We start from the raw sequence: 21,292 nt of genomic DNA on the forward strand, positions 1-21,292 counted from the left end.
ACAGTGATGGATGCAGTGAAGGAAAATGGAAAATGACGGAGTGGTCGACGGGTTCTTGATGCTCCTTTTTTTTTTAGTTAGTTAGGTAGGTAGGTAGGTAGGTAGGTAGGTAGACGCTTCATGTTTTCAGCGGCTTAACAAGGGAACTAGGTGTAATAAAAGGCACATTGTTCTTAAGTAATGGCACGCAATGTTTTTAGTATAAAGAGAGATGAAAGTACGGTATGAAACAGAAATAAGAATAATGAAAATTTTTCTTTCACTTTAGCTTTTAATTTTTCTCCGAAGTCTTTTGTGTCTTTTGCTCCGATACAAAATTATCACGGCAATATTTGAGGGAAAGTTTTTTTTTGTTGTTGTTTTTTGTACTTTCCACTATAAAAGAGCCAGTGAGGATGTGACTTGGCGAGTGCCCGAGTGTCTTCATTCTGAAGAGCTACTGGAGGAGCTGAGTATAGGACGGGGGCCAATCATCGATGTGCTTTGTGTTGACCAAGCAACAAACATGGTGTGCCCGCCCTGCCGCCTCCTACCAGTAAAAAAAAAACAACAACTTTCAAATAGCAGCTCTCCTGTCGTGAGACTACTAGGACACTTAATTGAGTCGTCGTCTGGGAAGTTAGCGTCTGGCGCTCCAGGGAAAGTGAGAGGTTACTATGTTACTTTCCTCTTTCGTGTCAAGTTCAGAACTGCAACCGGAGCTTCCTGCAGCCATCTTGTGAGTGGGAAATAGCCGGGGAGGGTTAGGAAATTTGGAATCATCTTTTGCAACGAAAAATCTTCTCATGCGAAAAGCTGTGTTTTTAATTTTTATTATTGTTATTTATTTTTAGGGGAATTGTTCACCTGTATCGTTCAGCCTTAGTTAAACACAAACTATCAAACGGTCATGAAACTAAATCTCCACTCTGCATGGGGCCTTTGGACACCCCCTCCATCCCCACCTTCCCCCTCAACCCCCCCCCACGCAACCTCCTGGGCTGTCTGCGCTTTCCTCAGTTGCTAATGTGATTGTGCTGAAGCTCCTCCTCGTCCTGCCGTCCAACCAGAATTTTGCATTTGGCTCAACGTTTTTGTAATACTTGGCGGCCGACGGATTTTAACACTTTTAGTGAGAATTTAAAAATGGAAAACGACAAAAAACAACCTTATTTTAAAAAATCTCCACAGACCATTTAACTTCTGCCAAATCCTACAAGCAGCTCGCTTGCCTTCCCTCTCATCCTTGAGGTGCCATTTGTCTCGACCTTAGCGACCACGAGTGGTTGGGGGGAAAAAACCAAAGAGACAATGCAGAAATCTATAGTGATTTGCCCCTACATGCCTGATTACACCATCACCACCACAGCTGGGAATTTCCTCTCTATAGATTTACCGTCAGGCCATTCATGAGTTGCATTTTCCTTCCTTCACCGGCATATAGAGGACGAGCTAAACACCCGACAGGTAATTGAAGATCAGCATCTGTCAACACGTTTTATATCCTGAGCTTGTTCAGGACAGCTAGCCACTAAGTGGCAAAGGGAAGTAGACGTGCTGGAGAATAATGTCAGTTCCATTATGAATAGATACTATAATTGAACGGCCCTTAGAAACCAGCTATATGGAGGCCCTGTTTATACAGTGGTGGAAATAGGTTTTCAGACACCATTAACATTTTCAAGAATGTCAAACGTCTCAAATGTTTTGTTTTCTTTTGTTTTGTTTTTTCCAAACCAAGAATTGGGATTGGGATTCCTCCTGCTACAAACTGATAGGAAACTGATGGGACCTGAAAGGAATAGCTCACCCAAAATGCAGCTCTCATAATGTTGATAGAAGCTCTGGTGGCATTTTTGAATCCAAATTTCTTGAATTTCACAGAGCCAATTAGTGACACCATCACCAAAGGTCACCAGTCATGTTCACGTAAACATTACATACAGTATATTTCATTTCCTTTTGCTTGGTGACTTTCAGTGCAGCTGAACAAGACCCCTTGACTTCCTACTGCCTAATACTGACACACATTTATGAATGAATAGCGTTTACCACCTTGGCTCTGGATTTCTTGCCACTGGCTTCAGTCCGGTGGAACATCAGAATTTATACACACTGTTTGTTGTGTGTTGTGTGTTGGTGTTGTAAATAACGCACCGTATGGATTGTCCCCAAAGATCACCACCTCCAGTGCCTGCCTGCCTGCCTGAACTCTGGCTTAAACCAGCATCATGCTGACATGTGGGTCAATTCCATGATGGATGAGGTCGTGCTTATCACACCACATGTCTCAGATTTACCCTCGGCCTTCAGCAGGACGCTGGCATAAATCACTCTTGTAACATCACAAGGTATTACAGATTAGATCCTCAACAGATGTGCCACGCTGTTATAACGTGATAATCATGTGCGCTTCTATTAAATCCTTACACATCATGGCAAATCACGCTCATTAAGAAGAAATACTATGACTGTATCATTCATTTAAGAAAACAACTCTTGGCTGGAACCATTTATCACCTTAGATTAATACATCGCAATCACTTAACACAAGAAATCGACTGAAATGCGAGATAAGCAAGAAGATATCCGAGCTGCCGTTCACACTTTTCATTTACTCCGTGGGTGAAACCCCGCGAGAGGAAGTCATCGTATCACATCGTAGGTCCCACGTAATAACCCTCCATCCCAGGCTGCAGAGGAAATGGCCTGGGAGAGCTACAGTACCAATCAACACAAGTGAAGGATGAACCTCTCTCAAAACGGGGAAGCTCATTGGCAGGCTGGAGACACTTTATTGATAGATATATCAATAGAATAGGTGAATTCCCCACAATAGGGAGCCTTTATTGTTGTTGTGTCTTTTTCACGTCAAGCTGCATCCGTAATGACAATGGATGCACAGACAGGACATTTGGAATTTGCGTGTGTGTGTTTCGGCATACGTAGCCAGACGACTGTCTCAAGGTGCCCTTCAGGTATTATAAAGGGGAGGGCGTGGGGTGTTGGGCGAGGGGGGGGGGGAGAATAGGCTGCTACCGCTCCCTCCTCGCTCTTCGAAACAGAAACTGGGTCAGGAATCTGCTGCCAGTGATGTTTAAACATTATGTAATATGTCACGGCATTTTGTCCCGCACAAGCACTCTTCATCCTTTCAGGCAGAGAGGGAGGCTGCCTCTGTTGTGTTCAAGGCTCGGAAGCTTCCAGGAGAAATATTAGCCTGGATAGCTGCAGCAGTCCCAGTGTTCAAACCGTGGTGCTGACATCACCGTGGATACTCTTCGACCCAATAAACCCCCCCTCCCCGTTTCCTCCTAACATTGTTGTAGGTAAATCTCCCAGTGCCAGCGGCCCTTCTTGCCATGTCATTTTCCCCAGATGTCCTTGCATCTCAGTCATCCAAGCAGGTGCCTTTTATTTTATTAGCAGTCTTTGACGATTTCATCCCAAGGAGCAGCCAAAAAAAACAAGTGTATTGGTGCCTGTGTTAAGGTCCCTTTAAGAGGGTGTGTGTGTTCCTGGGAAAGGTGTGTGTGCGAGCAGGTTTGTGGGAGTTCTGGAGAATTATTAAGACACGTGTCGAGTCTCAGGTTCTCCGTTGAGGGAGTTGATGGAGAAAAGGCCTGCATTTGAGGTTGTCGGAAGCAGTAATAAAGCCAGCTTATAAGCCAACTACAACGTCTGTTTATTGACGAGCATGCCAACGTTACAGTATTATGTGCTTTGCGTCATAGACTGATGATTAATTAACAAATAAGCATGCATTTACGAAAAGTCTATCCTCAATGTTATTTGTGAACTCCTCTTTTTGGTGCGTGATGAGACAGCGACTCATTTCAGCATTTAAGGTGTTTGCGTATCGCCATAGTCTACCATGAAGCGAGGTGAGCTTCACAGAGTTTTCACCTAACGTGTTTCACTGCTTCATTTTCTATGCAATATTCCTAAACTTAATAAACTTTGGTCATCCGTCTGATTGATCAGCACCAGTGGGTGAGGGGAGGCAGCTTTTGCATAGAGAGCATCCACTGTGTGATTGACGCGTCTTGAGTGGCTCAGTCTCACTTAAGGCCTCGACACAGAGGCCGCATTTGTGGCCCAAACCTAACAGTGGAAAATGACCCTGTGGCCAAATGGGAGAGTGACCTCGACGTAGCTCTTCTCCAACCCGCTGTGAGATAATGAGCTAAGCCAAGATTAAATTAGAAAACTACTTTGTTGATGCCTCGCCACAAAGCCCTGGTGAAGGACCTCTGACACTGCGCAACTCCTTCAAATCCGCTGGCCTTTTTGTCCTAAGCAGCTTTCCACTGGGCTCTATCCTCTCAGACGGTGGCTCCCGAGGTTTTCTCTTGGAATCCAAAACTTAGGCGTCCTCGTCCCACGCACCGATTACCCCGAGCGACACATCCGATCAGCGGTGTTGTTTTCAGTGTCTTTTCCCACTTGCCTGAACTGCCTGGGGGTTGTGTTGTGTCCCATTGCCGATTAGATCAACGCGGCGCTGTTCCAGGTACCGTAGTGACGCGGCCATGTCCTTGCCTTAACCTAGGTCCTCTTCAGGTTGAGGCTTAATTCACCCGTGAACAGTAAAGTTACTTCTCGTTTATTATCATTATCATTATTACTGAAACTTTTTCCATTGGGCAGTTGGAAGCCATTGCCGTCAACTTCAATTCCCATGTGAAACATTTTCCTTTTTCCGAGAACTGACTTATTTTTGCGGCTAAGTAATTCGGAAACTGGGAATTAGTGAAAATCCAATAACACAAATGTGAGTGGGTCTGCCAGAACAACAATATTAAAGATTTACAGTATCCATCTGCTTTCGGGAACACTCATACCAGTGCAAACATGCAGTTTTACCTCTAATTCTTACTTCACTTTGCAGAAGGTTACAACTGAGTCCTTGTTTCAATGGTAAATACACACAGGGATGCCTCCGTTCTTTCCTGCGTGGCAGGTGGGAATTGAATAAGGAACCTGAAGCGTTCAAGAATTTGTTCTGGTCCTCTGGGCTATGGAACCTGGCAGTTTTTTCGAGTTTCGTAAAGGAACATTTGAATCTGTTCCAAGTGGATTATTGTAACAATTACACACATTATCTATCACCAAAGAAAAGAAACATGGCTAATGACAGCTGATAAGGTCCTTGCACACCGAGAGCGAGATTGCGAGGTGAATAATTTGTTTTTTGGAAGATACAACCTTTGACACCAGCAGCAAATTTCCGCGCGGCGAAAAAGCGGCTGTTATTTTTTCGCTCTCGAATTTTGTGAAAAGGCGAACAGCTGACCAATCAAAAAGATATTGGCATGTTGATTGACATGCTGACCTTACCTCAGACATGTAGGTAGCCGCTGTTCCGGATCAATCTGCTCTTGGTAATTTGTTCCTCTGCAAACGTGGAGCCAATTGACGGAGCAGTACTTCATATTGTCCGACGGAAATTCAAAGGTACTGGTGAAATTTCACTGGGTAAAATTTCGAACTCCTGAATCGTTGTGTTGAAGTCGCCAATCTCCTCTCTCAAGAGCAATATTGGGTGTACCCAAACATTTCTATTCTTTTTCTTTTTTAATTCAACCGTCACCAGGACATCATCACTGGAGGATGTAATCGACTCCATTGTTTCTCCTTCGGCGCGAGGGAAAGAGCGCCAAACTTTGAATTTTATATGCATATTTTCCTCGCACTCGGTGTGTACAGGAAAAATTCGGCAGCGGAAAATGTATATTTTTGCGTCGTTTATTTGCGTTGCTTTACTTATTGCCCGGTGTTTAAATGTCACTTGACGCTTTCCAAAGCATCAATGATGAGCGATGACACCGTAAAAAAAAGAAGAAGAAGCAAAACAAATAAAAAAACAGTCACGGCTCTTTAGCTAGTTAGCCAAACAAGCTGCTCAAGGTGGCGCTAGCTCGAACGGCAGTGAGACACCTGCTTCGGCCGGGTGGCTAAAAGTGGGGCGTTCATTTGCGGTTCGGAATTAAGAAGCTCGCTGGCCGGCGTTACTTCATTCAACCACGTGTGCGGTACACGCGTTCCACTCGATCGAGCCGATACCCACAAAAGAATAACTGGAGCATTACAAGCGCTTGCGTGTGTGTGCGTGTGCGTGCAGTCTCATCTCGTCAAAGCAGCGCGCTCTCTCAGCTCCCCTGTGCTGTTGTCGTCACCTGACTCCCCCCCCCACCCCACCCCCACCCATCACCGCTGCTAGCTTGTGTGTTCCGCTCGTGTCTCTTAAATTTCGGTTTAACTAATATTTTGTTTGTTTTTTCCTTTGTTTTCTGTCTCTTGTCTCCTCTTTTCTTTGTGTGTGTGTGTGTGTGTGTGTGCGTGTGTGTGTGTGTGTGTGTGTGTTGTCATCCCGCTTTTGGCCATGGCTCCGCCCACACCGCCGCTGCCGCTGTCCCCGCCGCCCCGCTTTTGCCGACGCCCCACCCTGCCGCACGCACGCTGCCACCATCTGGTCAACATCAACACATGGCGGACCCAAACTACCACCACCACCACCACCACCCAAAAAAACCAACCAAACCTGATGCTCATCCTCTGCACCTTGTTCCGTCTGCACCTTCCCACTCTCACTCCTCTTCCCGCTGCTCCCTCTTGCACTTTTCTTTTTCTTTTCCTTTTCTGTCTGCACCCTCTTCAACCCCCCTCCCCCTCTCCCCACACCCCCACCGCAGCACCATGCAGAGTTGAGAGAGCACCATTCCACCACGGGTAAGCCAGCAAACCTTTCGAGGTGGGGGAAGTTTGGGGGGGGGCTGAAATAAATAGACGGCTGTACAAATACTGATGCGTCTACTCTGTCTGACAAAAGCTGCTTTTAAGTATGTGCATTTTAAGTATGTTCCCAGAGTGTGCATGCGGAAGCTTGTGGTTCGTTTTTCTTGAGCCGCCAAAAAAGGCCCCTCGGCCCCCCTGCCTGCCGACAGCTCTTTGAAGTACCTCTCCGCGACCACACGTCTGTTCTGGGCTTGCATGTCCAGGCGTTTCCAGTTGAGCCAGCGAACCCACGTCCTCCATTTAAAGCACCGACGGGGGTCAAATCTAGAGGGCAATTCTTTTGACTGGTGGGCCACCATGGCTTATAAAACTTGACAGGGGGCGCCAGAGCAGGAGCAGATGGATGGAGTGTTCTGGTGACCCACCTCAAAGGAGGAAAAAATACAGTATATCATGGGATATGTAGGAAACATTTGCTTTAATATCTATTGAAAATGAACAAAATCTGTGTTTGTTCAGCCCCACCCAGCCCCACAGCCCCACAGTATTTAGCTCTTTATTGAAATGACTCTTGAAACACTGAAAACCTGGATGACATACAGCTCATCCATGAATTACTTACTATTCATATCATTTCTTCAAGTTCAGAGTGCCAGATTTAAAAGCTCAACTGGCCGCATTCGGCCCCCGAGCCGTAGCTTGCCCATGCCCGATCTAGATAGACCAAGTTCATTTTTAATTCACTAGCTCATCGTTTTTACGAAGATATGATAAATACCATCTCTCAAATACGCGTTTCATCTTAGGTGAGACCTGAGGAGCAAAACGCAAAAGTCTTTTTAATGTCCTTCCATCTTGTTTTGATGGTCTTGCCCTTTGCCCTCCCATGCACTCTGTTTTTTTCTCTCTCCTGGTGCAAAAGCTTTCCATGTTGTTTCGGAGATTCAAACGTGGAAAACCTGCGCTGACGCGTGTGTGACAGAGCAGTTTTATTTCAGGGACACCTGCCGCTGCGCACACTCATTTATTCTATTTTAATCTGAGACTGTCTCCTCTCCTCCCGTCACTTGCATCACAAAAAGGTGTGTGTGCGCGTGTGTGCGCGTGTGTGTGCCCGTGTGTGTGCGTGTGTGTGTGTGTGTGTGTGTGAGGCACAGAACTTTACTTTTCTTTACTTGCAACTTTGATTTCAAAATAAATAAAAAAATGTTAAGCTTAGAAAATGCAGCATAGTGCATAATGGAGACATGCGACAATGGGAAATCGCATAGCACAGGTGTCCTCAACAAAATCTCCTTGACCACGTTTGCTGTTTCCAGGCAACTGAAAACTTTCTCTGCCCTCGCTGCACGAAGGCCCACACCATTTAGTTAATACAACTGGCGAGAGGCAACGCACACGTGACTGTTCTGCTCTGTTTTTTTTCTTTTCTTTTCTCTCCAAATTGGGAACGCTAAAGCCTTCTGCCCTCGAAAGACTCAAGTGTTCGTGCTGAATAGCTCTCGAAACTTTCCCGAGGCTGTTAACAGAAACTGTCTTGCCGTTAGTGTCAAATCTCTCCAAAGTATTGCGATCCTTAGATTAAGAAGGAAAAAATATTGCAATATTTTTAGAAGATTTTCTTTTCAAGCCATTTCTAATGGACAGATGGGAAGGTGGTAAACCTGAGAATGAGAGTGTTTGAGACAAACCCAGCTGAACCCAGCTGAAAATAATCATTTCTGTCGATATCTTGTTGGTTTTGTCTGTGTTGTGCGCTTTTGAGAATTCTGTGGATTAAATTGTGTCTTAATGACAGAGGTGGGAACGAACAAAGTACAATTACTTTGCTACCGTACTGAAGTAGATTTTTCTGGTGTCTGTACTTCTGACAATTTATTACTCGTACTACCTACAGTTGAATACAAACATCTGTGCTTTCTACTCCCTACATTGGAAAAACACGCTGGTTACTTTAGTGTTTAAAAGAGTTTTTGTAATTAGCTGTTTAAATTGGAGATATTTTCACGATGCTTTTATGTAGTTAAACATATTGAAGCATATTTTAGTGGGAGATTATTTTAGTACCTCAGCTTTGGAATCACTCTGGTCATTTCAGTCCAGACGATTCTGTCACAATATTGATAGTTTAGCAAAATGTATTGTTTCATTAGCGGCAAAAAAATACAAAATTTTTACTTTTTGCTTAAGTACATTTCAGAACCTTTACTTTCTTACTTTAACTTGAGTAAGGGAGTTTAATCAGTATTTTTACCAGAGCATTTTTCTTTTCTTTTTTTTGCTCCCCTGCCTCCTCCTCCACCACCTGCAGCGGCTGTAACGTCCAGTGATGACTTGGTGCCCCTGACCCCAGCCAGGATGAGCCAGCGCCAGGCCAAGGAGCGGGACAAGGAGCGGGAGAAGGAGGCGGGCCTCCAGACACCCAGCAGGGAGCACGTCGCCACGCCCTCCAACCTCAGCCCGGGCGTGAGCTACAGCCACGGTAAGCCGTCCGCACCGGCCTTCACCTCTCCCGACAGGCAGGAGGCGACCCGCTCAGTTCAGCACGGGTGCTTGCTAATTGCTTTTCTCTTGTCACCACAACCTTCTGGGGGCAAATTTGTATTGGTTCCGCTGTGGGAAAAATGTGTTGTTTTTTTTTAATTTCAAATCATTTTTGATAAATCCCTGCAAAAATTAACAAAATAAATCAAAAATCAAACTGTAAGATGTATGTAATGTAATGCAAAAAACATAAATACAAAGAATGAACAGCAAACCTGCACACAAACAAGTATTCCTGCGACTACAAATACACTATCGGTTTGGTTCTTCCTCTTTTTTTGGTCCGAAATAGAATCTAGTCCTATCCCAGCTGTATCCTGCGCAATTAATTAGAAATCATACCATAAAACAACCCTTTTAAGAATCTTCCAGAATGAAACAAAAACTGAACTTAATGTAGTTTTCAGATGTCTGTTTTACACAATTTTTTCTATTGTTTTGTAGTATTTATTATTTGGTGTTACTTGGAGAAAGAAAAACAGATTTGCCTGCAATAGGTTGTTGACAGAACAAAGTTGCTATTGGCTGGCGGGGTGTGGGCCAATCCTTTCTTGTATTGGCTGCAAACTCTGCCGTGAAAACCCATCAACATTGGAGAAAATGTCAATATCGGCCCCAACTCCAGTGACCGTTGCGCATGAGTTGGGTTTTTAGTTCACAAGAAAAAAAGGGGTTTGTTTCCGCCCTGCATGGTGCTTCAATTCAATTCAATTAAAATAACTTTACTTAACTGTTAGAGACTTCATATATGACAGCTCAACACAAGAACAAACCACACGATGTAAAAACGTGCACAGTGGACAAGCCATAATTAAACTGCACTACAGATAATAATCAATTGGGCTGAACATAGACATATAAAAATATCAACATTCATCATTTACTGTAATAAATACATTATAGGCAATGATTAGTGACCAGACTCTCCTTCCTGATACCATGCACACACATGGATGTCAACCGCAGCATTGCTAATGTGTACATTATATTCCATTAAAAAAATACATTATAAAAAGAACACATTTGCAGCCTCTGGCCAGTTGTCAGCCTTCAGTGTTCTTGCAAAAGACGAAAGGTGACTCACGCGGCCCACCTGCACCTGCAGTCGCCGACGCACCCAAACGCCTCTCGGCTGCTGCCTTTGCAGTTTCCGTGGTGTTCCAACCCCTCGCAGCGCACGCATTAGAGCCACCCCGCGTTAGATAATCCACAGGCCGGGTTTACTCCAGTGGGACTGCGCTTTTATTTTGCTGGTCGGCACTGTTGTTGTCGCACGAGCCACAGAGAGCATAGAGAGCAAATCATGTGATGGATGACTGTCTAGAAATCAGCTCAAGGGTAAATTCAAATGGGATCTTACATCACCTCTCATCCTCCCTGTGTGTGGTTTTTTATGTTACAACTCCCCCTGGTGGATTCTTGGCCGCATTGACTGAGAGTCTAGGTTGATTTTGGCACACGCGTCCTCTGCATATATTCATAAAAGCGGGTCTGAACTTATTTATTTATTTATTCATTCTTTCATTCATTCACTTTTAATTGATTTGAAACGTGTAAGAAATGGCCGACTTCGCCTCACACAGATGCACAAAGTTGAGTAGCTGGTTTATCATTTCAACTGACTTTGTCTCTGTTTGTCGGCTGAACAGTAGTTTTGTGGCGTAGCTTCATATTTTAATGATCTTCTCTTGCGTCGCAGGTTATGATAAACATAATCATCTTTCTGCGCCATCATCGTTTGTTCCTCGGTTCTGCCACAAGAGGGCGCAAGGACAGCACATACTGGTCTCTCGCCGTCTATGACTGCAGCTCAGACGCGGGCTTTCACGAGCAGCACAAGGCATCAGCGGGCCGTGTGCTGCTCGCACTAATGGTTCTGTTACTTGTCTTGTTTGTCGATATTTGCGATGTATTAATTTGGACATGTAGATTCGGTAAAAACAAGTCGTCCATATGTCTGTGCAAAGTGTGTAGCCAAGTTGCGTTGCAGGGTTGTGTTAAATTAGCAGGCTGACGGTGTGATTAAAAAACGGGGGAAGCTCTCCACAGCCCAAAACGTGTTTCCATGACCGCCGCTCTCAGGTTCGAGGTAGCATGGACTTTTGGCGCGCTTTGCGCTCCATTGACCGAATGATTGCAGTTATTTTCTCATGTCTGGTCTCATGTCTCTGCTCAATGTCACTTCCGGCCGTCACAGCGTTACGACTGACGTAACGAAGGAGTCTCTCTTTAAACTACTGTGGGGTTTGTTCACGTCCCAGGCAGGCGGAGTGGGATCTTGAGGCAGTTTCACACACCTTATTGTAGCAACTCCTGTCATAGTCTGAATGAATAAACTCATAATTTATTTGTGAGTTCATCTATTTATCAATACATTTCAAAATTCAAGATTTTGTTTGGCCCTAACAGATCTTCAAAGCACAGCAATATTCTTGTCAAGTTAAACATAAAAAGAAGGTCTGATTAAGACGTATTTTATATTTTATAAGGCGTATTTTCAGAGCGGTCTACCAGAGTAATTGAATGCAGTGCAGTCATCATCATACAGTAGATTCTGAATGCTGAAGCTGCGATGCAGAAGCTGAAGAGCAACACTGTTACCTTTGCAAGAACAGCAGTGATATTGCGCTTGCCCTCGTCGCCTTTGCGAGACACTGAAGCATGACGGGTGACAGAAAATGCACAGATTGGTGATCAGCTGATTCAAATGTGTGATTCTCACATGGGGCTGCTGAAAGTGTAAATCCCCATCAAACATTCCCCTGCTCTTGCCAGTTTGAGAGAAGTCTTCCAAAAGACAGATGTGATAAGGAAATCCAAAACCAGTAGGGAGATTACATTATCAAAACCTTAAGCTGGATAAAAGGCTCTGATCTAATAATTGTTTCTCAACCTATTATGAGAACAGCACACAAGAAGTCCCACGGTGAGCAGAAGAGTTGTTTTGCATTTCCAAAATGCACAGAGTGACAGATACACAGTGCTGCGAATGTACCGTTTAGATTCTTTTTTCTTTGAGGTTGTTCTGCGTCATATCCACCATCCTCAGCTTGGTCATACTGCGGCTGCAGTCTTCTTCTCGGCGTCAGGGGTGCGGGGTGGGTGGGCGGTGACGTAAAGAGCTGTGGAGAGCGAGGTTGGAAAGGGAAGAAGTCAGGAGGGGACGGGAAGAGGAAGTGAATGAGTGGGCGGGAGGCAGGGAGAGAGAGAGAGAGAGAGAGCAGGCGGTGTCACGGATTTTAAGATCAGCCGCGGGGATTATACCCCGTCAGTCGCTGTCACCAGTGGGGGCTGGGGTGAAGGAGTTGGGGGGTGGAGGAGGTGGGAGGTGGGGCTTATCCGAAGCACAGCCAATGCCTGCCCGCCGCTCCTTCCTTCCGCTCGCACTCTCGGCCAACGAGAGGCGCAGGCCCGGGTTGGCGACGCCGGCCCTGATCTGGGACGTGCAGATAAGGTAACGGAGTTGGAGGAGGCGCAGGGCTGCGCCGGGCATCGCGATGGTGGCAGGGGCCGGGAGCACCGGGAAGACCTCGGCCTCGGGCCCCGAGACGGACGGCAGCGGAGATCACGGCGCGATTCGGAGGAGAGTCCCGTTCACGCTGTAGCCAGGAGGAGGAGGAGAGAGAGGAGGAGGAGGAGGAGGAGGAGGGCAACAAGGTAGGGTAGGAAGCTGCTTGGAAGTTCAGCAGCTGCTGTCATTTCCCACCCTCCCTGAACCCCTCCCGTCTTCTTTGTCTTCCCCTCAACCGTCCCCGTCTGTCTGCTCGGTGTCGGTCCGACATGAGAGTCTCATCGTAATTGAACGTGTACGACCGTTGGAACATTTCTTCTATGACGTGTGACATGTTGACATCTTGTTTTTTTGTATCTCGATGAGTTTCGATGTAAACTTCCGTCACTCCTGGTGGTGCGGGGAGGTTGTGGTGGAGATGTTTGTGTGTGTGTGTGTGTGTGTAGGAAGTGGGGGGGTTCCACCTGCCAAAATGTGACAGGCGGGCTGCACCTCCATGACATTCTCGTGACCTCCTGAGGAAGACGAGAAAGTTTACGTTGAAACATATCCACGTACGAGAACGACGTCTAAAAGTATTCAAATGTTTTGTGTCTGTCATAAAAGAAAAATACCAACAGTCTTTGAGAGTGAAGAGTCTCTAAAAGTTGGCCATTGTGGAAAACAGGAGGAGGGGACGCCTCAAAGGCCTTTTTTTTTTTTTTTTTTTTTTTCGAAAAGCCTCTTTGCGCGGCTAATCCCGGGCTTTGCTAGCTCCTCCTTGCAGCCGTGACGTAAAGCTGTGCGCCGGCACCTCCTCGGTTACTGTGTCACGCTTCGTCTGCTGTCCAGTCATACTCGTGAAAGTGCTCAATGGTCATTTCTTTATCTCAAATTATTGGATGAAACTAACACTGTTGATTTCTCAGTAACGTACTGAATAACTGTTCAACACTTAGTTCTCGTCATTCATGGGTCAACGCAATTGCATTGTCGTTGTAATTGTGTACATTTCCCCAATGTGGGCTGCAGGCATTCTGCTCTATTGTGCTCCGTTCTGTTCCATTAAATCAACATTTCACCCCAAAGCCCAACGTCCCCCACTGTGAGGGGTGTAAGGTGGAGCTGACGCGAGCATCCCAGCGGTCTGCTTGGGACTCAGCCTTATGGCTTACATGAGACGTCAACACGCGTCTGCACTCCCACTTCAAGGGCCACCCTATTTCAAGCGGTTCTCTTCGTCTTGCGCCCAACTCGTTGAATACAGTGCAAGTATTCCCACTCCATGCCGTTTTAACAAAAGAAGAAATGTGAGAAAAGAGTGAGAAGAGTTGAATTTTCAGCACTTCAGTAATGGCGGCGTGTTAACTGCCGGTCAGTTTTGCCAGGTTCATCTGTAGAATAGAAGAGAACAGAATCAAATAGAATAGAATGCCTTTATTCATCCCACCTTGTGGAAATTTGCACCATTTTAGCAGCATACACAGTGCAAAGAGAAGAAAAACATCTATGAATGAGAAAGAAATAAAGAAATAAAAAAAATGAAATATTTAAAGAGTAAGAAAGGAAAACAAATATTGACATCTATATATGGACAGTTGGATTATTTATACATTATTTACATAACATTGCATATAAATAAGTGAAACTATGAAACGCAGTGGTTGAGAAATGTTTTGATAGAAATGGTTAAACGGTGGCAACTTTGTCGCTCGGCGGAGGAGATTAGAAATTCCCTCGACAGAAGCTGTGTTTTTCTACTTCAAACAGCTGAATTTTCCACACGTTGAGCCAGTAACGCCCACTTCCTGGGCACCCCGTCAGTCCCCCGTCAGTGCACGCCGCCTTTGCGTGTACCTGCGCTGTCAAGATTCGATTTATTTTGTTCTTACTGAAAAGTCAAATGCAAATGGCACCACCCACCCCCGCATCCCACCCCCAGGTTTCCATCCAGTGACGGCTCCTTTAGAGCAGCTCAGAGCCATATGCAGTCCACTCCATAGGTTGCTAATGCAGTTTGAGAGGCCCTTAATAAGATTTTGCCAGTTAGCGTCACACTCACCGTTACTGAATTGACTTAAAAAAAAAAAAAAAAAAACATAAAAAAAAACAAAACCCAAATTGACCCAGATGATGACTATACTTAGTAAATGACTCTGGCACGCAGCTGGTATAGGCATAAATTGACTTTCCCTCCCCAAGCGGGTTAATTAGTTCTGGGATCTCCGAACATCCTAATTGCTTTCTTACATCCGAGCAGCCGAGCTGGAGATCTCTTTAGTTATTTTGCCGCGGCAGTTCAGTGTGGGATTACGGCCCTGTTAGCCTCCTCCGAGCCGTCCCGGGGTCACGTGACTGGCTGTGACTGTTTGCGGGAAGCGTTCACACCACCAGGGGGAAGCTCCGTCAATTCTCTGAGGGGCTTAAGTGGAAGAGGAGCAAAAAATGGAAGGTCGGCTAAATGGCAGCGCCAATAATTAGATTTGTCAAGAGGGTAAGTTAATCAATATGTACATGTAAGAGTACAGTGCAATTGTGCTGTCCCGTCGCTTCTCCCGAAACATGATTTGCAATTTCAAATATATATATGCAGTTGATTTCATGTCATGTAAAAGGTAAATAATCGCAAAAAACTGATTGACTGAGTGCATAATATTTTAGTATGCTGCTGTGCACTGGTCACTGGCAGTCGCCCACAGTTGCAGATGCTAATGACCGGTGACGTCAACTCCTGGCTTCTCCCTATAAATATGTATCTGTCTCTATGCTAGCCAGCGCAGATGTGGAAAAATCATTCCTTTTTTTTTTTTGTTTAGCTTGGTCCCATAAAACTTGGGACCACTTTCATTGACTTTACAGCAAAGGAGCTTTTTACGGTTGTTTAGCTTAGCCTGTCAAGTAAGTTCACCACATATATGCACGTTCGTGGCACCTGCTACAAATTGCCACAAATGTAATCCTGGCAAACGTACAATTCTTAAAATGCTGTCGATGCTAAGGGTTAGCATTGCCGCTCACCGTTTGGTCGACGGCAATCTTGGCTTGATTTAGTTCTTCGTGCAAACAATCCAACAATCATAACTTGGTCATTTGAGTAAATTTGGCGTTGAAGTAATGAGCTTACGTAAACAACGGAACTCAGCAATCAAGCGTGTGTGAGCGTTCATGTGGTCGCAGGTGCTCGGACAAAAAGTGCAGAGCCTCTGATGTCAAAGCCATTGCAGTCAACACTCGTGTCCTTGCAGCCCTTAATGTTAAAAATAAATGTTTGTCATCCTGCGTCGATCGGGCGTAACCTTGATTATCTTACCTCAGCTCAGCAGCAGAATCTGATTTTACTTTTTTTTTGTTTTTTTGTTTTTTTGTTTTTCGTTTCAAAGTCACAGAACTTGTCTGTCAGAGTCTGTAGGTGTTTGCTGAAGGAGCAAAATACATTTGGCAAAAGCACCAGAGCCTCTATTCACATGATAGATGTGAGGATCGATGTTGAACCTTTTGGGCCAGTGGTGTGATACATTTCTTCCTTCTTTCTGCGTGCGTGCGTATGTGTGTGCGTGCGTGTTCAAAATGGGCACATCGGGGGCTGCTGCAGCTGAATATCCTTCAGAAACACCCCAGTGAAAACAGCCCCACGTGGCCTCGCCTCCGTGTAAAGCTGAGACCTGCGGCGCCCGCGTCGTGATACGGTGTTTTATTATTGCACACGAGTGTCGCAGCAACGGAGGCACACTGCACCAGCCGTGGGGGAAACACGCTGTGAGCCTTTTACACCTACGGAAAATGCCAGCCTCCATTTAAAAATCCACTTTGGGAGCGAAAACCACAGCCTCATCATCAGCTAGCAGATAAGCTTTAGTTAGTAACGTTACAACTCATGCTAATGTCAATTATTTTGTATAAAACATGAAGTTATTCTTATGATTATTATTATTATTATTATTATTATTATTATTATTATTATTATTATTATTATTATTAATATTATTATCATTCGTGCTTATACTGGTTGCATATTAATTGATCCCAAGGAGGATCAATAAAAGCTTATCTTAGCTTAGCTTAACTTAGCTTGGTTTAGCTCATATACTGTATACATGCACATGTCGCTAGTTTGAAGAAAGCCGACTGCTGTGCACATGAACACAGCTCGTCTCCTTTTTTCATGGTTAAAACGCACGCAGAGGTGAGGCAGAATTTTTCTTTCAAAAGGCGAGCTGTGAAAACACAAAGGCTGTTTCTCAAGCGAAGACGACGCAGCTCTCCAGCCCGTCTGGGCGGGAGGAGAGAGGAGGGGAGGGGGAGTGGGAGGGGCTTAGCGCCCTGGTTGCTTATCAAGCGCCGGCAAGGGCTGCTGCCGTCACTCGCACACTCGCAGAGAAGGAGCGGAAGGAGGGAGCCGCGTTGAGGGGAAAAAGGCAGCAGACCACGCTGGTGTCGTACCTGAGATCCCCCCTCTCTCTCTCTCTCTCTGTTGCTCTCCCTCTCTCTCTCTCTCGCTCCCTCTCTCTCTCTCTCTCTCTCTCTCTCCGTGGGCGCGTTTTTTTGACTTGCTTCGCTCTTTGTTCGGCTCCCGTCCCCTCTCCCCCAGCTGCACGGCACGGACCACCGGACCATTTCCCCAATCTACCCGCCCCCCACTTAAGTTTCCACACTACTCCCTACCACCTCCCCACCCACCACTGCCTCCCGCACGCCGGCCCGATGATGAAGGAGGAGGGCCTCCTGAGTCGCCGCCGCTTCTCGACGTGCGGCGGGACGGCGTCGCTCCGACCTCCACACCCGGACGGGCGCAAGCTAATCCGCAACGCCTCCTTCGGGGGCTATAACGAGCTGTCACCCATTTCTCTGCCAGGTGGGTGTGTGGTAGTGTGAGACTGTTGTGTAGACTTTTGGTATTCTTGACGTGAGTAGCTCCCCCCTGTCCGCCCGTAGTTCCGCTTTCCTTTTGTAGCCGTGGTCGTTAAGTGATTGTTTCAAGTGTTTTGAATGTGGGATCGCGAAGAACCTGACAGCAGTGGAATGTGTTTTCATCATTGCCTTCTGTTTGGTTGAAACATTTGTTCCTGCAGTGTTTGGTTACATTGGTTCCTATGTTTGGTTCCTTCATCAGCTCCTCCAGAGTCCGGTTCCACTGGTTACAGCTGAGCTTAGTTGCTTCTACAGTGTTTGGTTCCTTTCGTTCCTGCAGTGTTTGGTTCCAACATTGGTTCCTTCAGAGTGTGGTTCCTTCATTAGTTCCTACAAAGTTTGGTTCTATTGGGTACCACAGAGTTTAGTTCTTTTGGCTCCTAAAGACAAGGTTCCATTGGTTCCTATGTTTGGATCCTTCATTAGTTCCCACAGGTTTTGGTCCCAATGGTTACTGCAGAGCTTAGCTCCTGTGTTGGTTCCTGCAGAGTTTGGTTCCTTAATTAGGTCCTACAGCGTTTGCTACAGAGTTTGGGTTCGTTGGTTTCTACAGAGTTTTGGTTCCACTGGTTACAGCGGAGCTTAGATCCTGTATTGGTTTCTACTGAGTTTGGTTCCATTTGTTTCTACTGAGTTTGGTTCCATTTGTTTCTACTGAGTTTGGTTCCATGGGTTCCTGTGGTTACTTGCTTCATAATTTCCTGCAGAGTTTTTGTGTCCATTGGATACAGCTGAACTTAGTCCCTTGTATTGGCACCTACAGAGTTTGGTTCCTTCATTACCTCCTGTAGAGGCTGGTTCCTGTGATCAGTGTAGTTCTCAAAAGTCTTAAGCTGGCTCTGTTGGCTTTTATGAAATGGATGCAGATTGATTATGCGGACTCGGCCTGCAACACTTCTTAGCATTTGAGTCATTTGAACATTAAAGCATTTGGTTCATCTTTGCAGAAAGCAAGAAAAACCTAATGGGTGAGTATGTAAATGGAATGAGTCATTGCACGGTAAAAGGACAAGATAGTAGGCTTGGTCAAACGAGTTCAAAGCCCCCCCAGTGTGGGAATTCCTTGCAGCCGCGGAGTGACGTCTCTGGGCTGGCGTTGCTAGGAGATGCGCACTTTTGCAAGCTCCGGGGTGACACGAGCGGATGGTTGGAAGATGATGCACTCCTGCGGTTTGAATTGTGTCAATGCGACATTCCCTCGGTTTCTCGAACAAATTTGCAAAAATGAATCACAGCACTGACCTGAGCAGATGCTCAACAGACCGATGCTAACAGGAAATGAACTCCGCAGAGAAACGTATCTTAGAAGAAAACGGATGGACAAAAGGAATGCACGTCAACACAAAGCAGCATCACGTAGCAAGTCGGCCAATGCAGTTGTGCTATATTCACACAAGACTTCCAGTCTTCATTGGCTTTTTGACTCGGTTTCCTAAATGGTCTTTGCTTTAAAAATGGTAAAAGAAAACTGTAATGAAAACAAATATTCAGGACAGCAACAGCACCAACAACACCAAACCAAGAAGGGGTTCAACGGTCGTGGGTTGTAATTGATACTTTGATGTACGGACTTGGGAGTCTTAGGAAAAAAATTGTATGATATTGTAGCATATTGTGTCATATGGCATCATACAGTATTGCATTGTATTGAGTCATACTGCTGAAGAAAAATTTCACAAATTTACAAACTTATTTTAAGCATCATCAAGTACTTCCTGGATGTGCCCTCACACACGTGAACTTCGTCCTTCCCTCGCTTTTACGCAAATCGCAACAATACCTCCGCGGCGGCGTTACAGCGCTAATCCTCGCTTTTTTTATAGACGTAAATGGAATCTGGCTGAATGCTCGGGATTAAAGCAGTTTTAGTGTTCATTTGCAAACTCTCAACCCTGTCGGATGCAACCACCTCCCCACCACCACCATCCACCACCTCCCCCCCCCCCCGTGTTTGTCCTGCCGGATAGGACAAAGCCCCGCCTCCCCGGTTGGACAGCTGGCAGCTCCCCGTCCCCTCCGTCTCACCTTTTTGCAGATGACTTTTTTTTAACCTTTATAATCCAGGAAAGGCTGACTGCGCACAAGTCCCGCCCGCCGTTACTTCAATGCAGCACTTCCCACCAGCGCGACGCCGGAGCGGCGTCAGCAGCGTCAGCGGGGCCGACTTGTTCGACTTTGTTTGTTTTTTGTTTTTTTTTAGCTTTTGAAGAAGTCGCTCCCAGAACAAAACAAATAACTTGTGTCTGTCTGAGTCATGCTGTTTTTCTCACAATCATCTTATTTTCTTCTCCTGCCTCCATTCTTCTTTATACACGGCACTCCCGCTAACAGACGCTGCTGCTCTGCTTTCAACGGGCTGCTGCAGGAGACAGCTGGTGCAAGCAGGCTGCGCTTGCTCACTGTTTGTGTTTTCACTCTGTTAGTTTTCAGTTTTTATTTCTTTTTTTTATTCTTTGGGTCTATGCGTCGGCACAGCAGGAGAGTCTTCTTGCGGCATCACACAATGGCTGATGACTCAGTTTTATTTTAAGTGGTGTTGACAGCGGTCGTTTCATTTCCTCTTATTGTTGACCTTTTTTTTGGGTTGGCGATATATTTTCTGTGAGATACAATCCCAAGTTGCAAATTAAATCAACCAACCAACTGATTGTAAATATTTTCTTTGATATTTAGTATTTTTGTAACATTATTTTGTTTTAAATATTTGTTTCTATGCAGCCAATAGAAATGCCAACGCAGCCTTAAGGAAATGATTATTTGAGCTGTTCGACGTTTCAAGCCAAAACTTTGACTTCAACTACTCATAATTGCGCCGTTCAACAGTTAAATCCATGCAAGAGCTTCCTCAGCATTGAAAGCATCAGCATTGCACTTTGTCTGAATTTTTTTCAAACCTCGGCTCCCTGCCAAATTGCTACTAATGGTGAGCAGAGACATCCTTTCAGGTTGAATGCACAACAGCAGTTCAAGTTCAAATAATGTTTTTAGATTTTTTCGCCCGCAGTCTTTCCACTGATTTGCACAAGAACTCAGCGCGACGACTATATACATTTTTCACCTAAAGCCATGAATGCAGAGGAGCATGTGATGGCTCCAACTTGCACAAAACAGCCTCTAAGACCTAAGCAAAACAGCATTTCTTGTTAATTAAATGCATAATTACTGCTTGATATTGATCTGCAGGATCCCTCTGCGTCGACCAGGCACTCGAGACTGCGTACCATCGCTTCCTCTGTGTTCGGGGGGGTAATAGCAAGAGGGAATTGACTCACAAGTAGAAGTGGGCCCTTTCAGAATGCTCATAAAAGAGCGGAAGACGATGTAGCCCTGAGCTCCATAATTAGATGAAGCCGTGGCTCGTCTCAGGGTTGGGATGACTCTGCGTATTGCATTCTCAAACACTCGCTAGCATTCCTGGCCGTCAAGGTAATGAGCAAAGAATGGGATTTTAACCACCATGAGGAATGTGATGTGATGTGCCACACTTGCAACGATGGCAGCACGGTTGCATGAATCTGCAAACGTAAAATGTCAGAAAGTGGGGTGGGGGGAGTTCCAGGATGTTCCTGGCTTATTAACTGTCGCTGTTCACTCCCATTTTTTACTCTATATATTATTTCTTTTATTTTCCTT

At 45.5% G+C, this 21,292-nt stretch overlaps 1 protein-coding gene across 3 annotated transcripts in view; it reads left to right on the forward strand.

Moving 5' to 3' along the window:
- Positions 1-21,292, forward strand: part of osbpl8 (oxysterol binding protein-like 8) — a 69,008-nt gene that overhangs the window by 21,681 nt on the left and 26,035 nt on the right. For 2 of the 3 annotated variants that reach the window (XM_076012242.1, XM_076012243.1), the window contains exons 3-4: positions 6,675-6,711; positions 9,029-9,199. In XM_076012242.1, the coding sequence (XP_075868357.1) occupies positions 6,675-6,711; positions 9,029-9,199 (208 nt within the window). The remainder of the gene's footprint in view (positions 1-6,674; positions 6,712-9,028; positions 9,200-21,292) is intronic. The other variant, XM_076012244.1, reaches the window with a different exon arrangement.

The sequence above is a fragment of the Nelusetta ayraudi genome, unplaced genomic scaffold, assembly GCF_046127955.1.
Source record: "Nelusetta ayraudi isolate G7.1 ecotype Tasmania unplaced genomic scaffold, CSIRO-AGI_Nayr_v1 ptg000135l, whole genome shotgun sequence".
Lineage (NCBI taxonomy): Eukaryota > Metazoa > Chordata > Actinopteri > Tetraodontiformes > Monacanthidae > Nelusetta > Nelusetta ayraudi.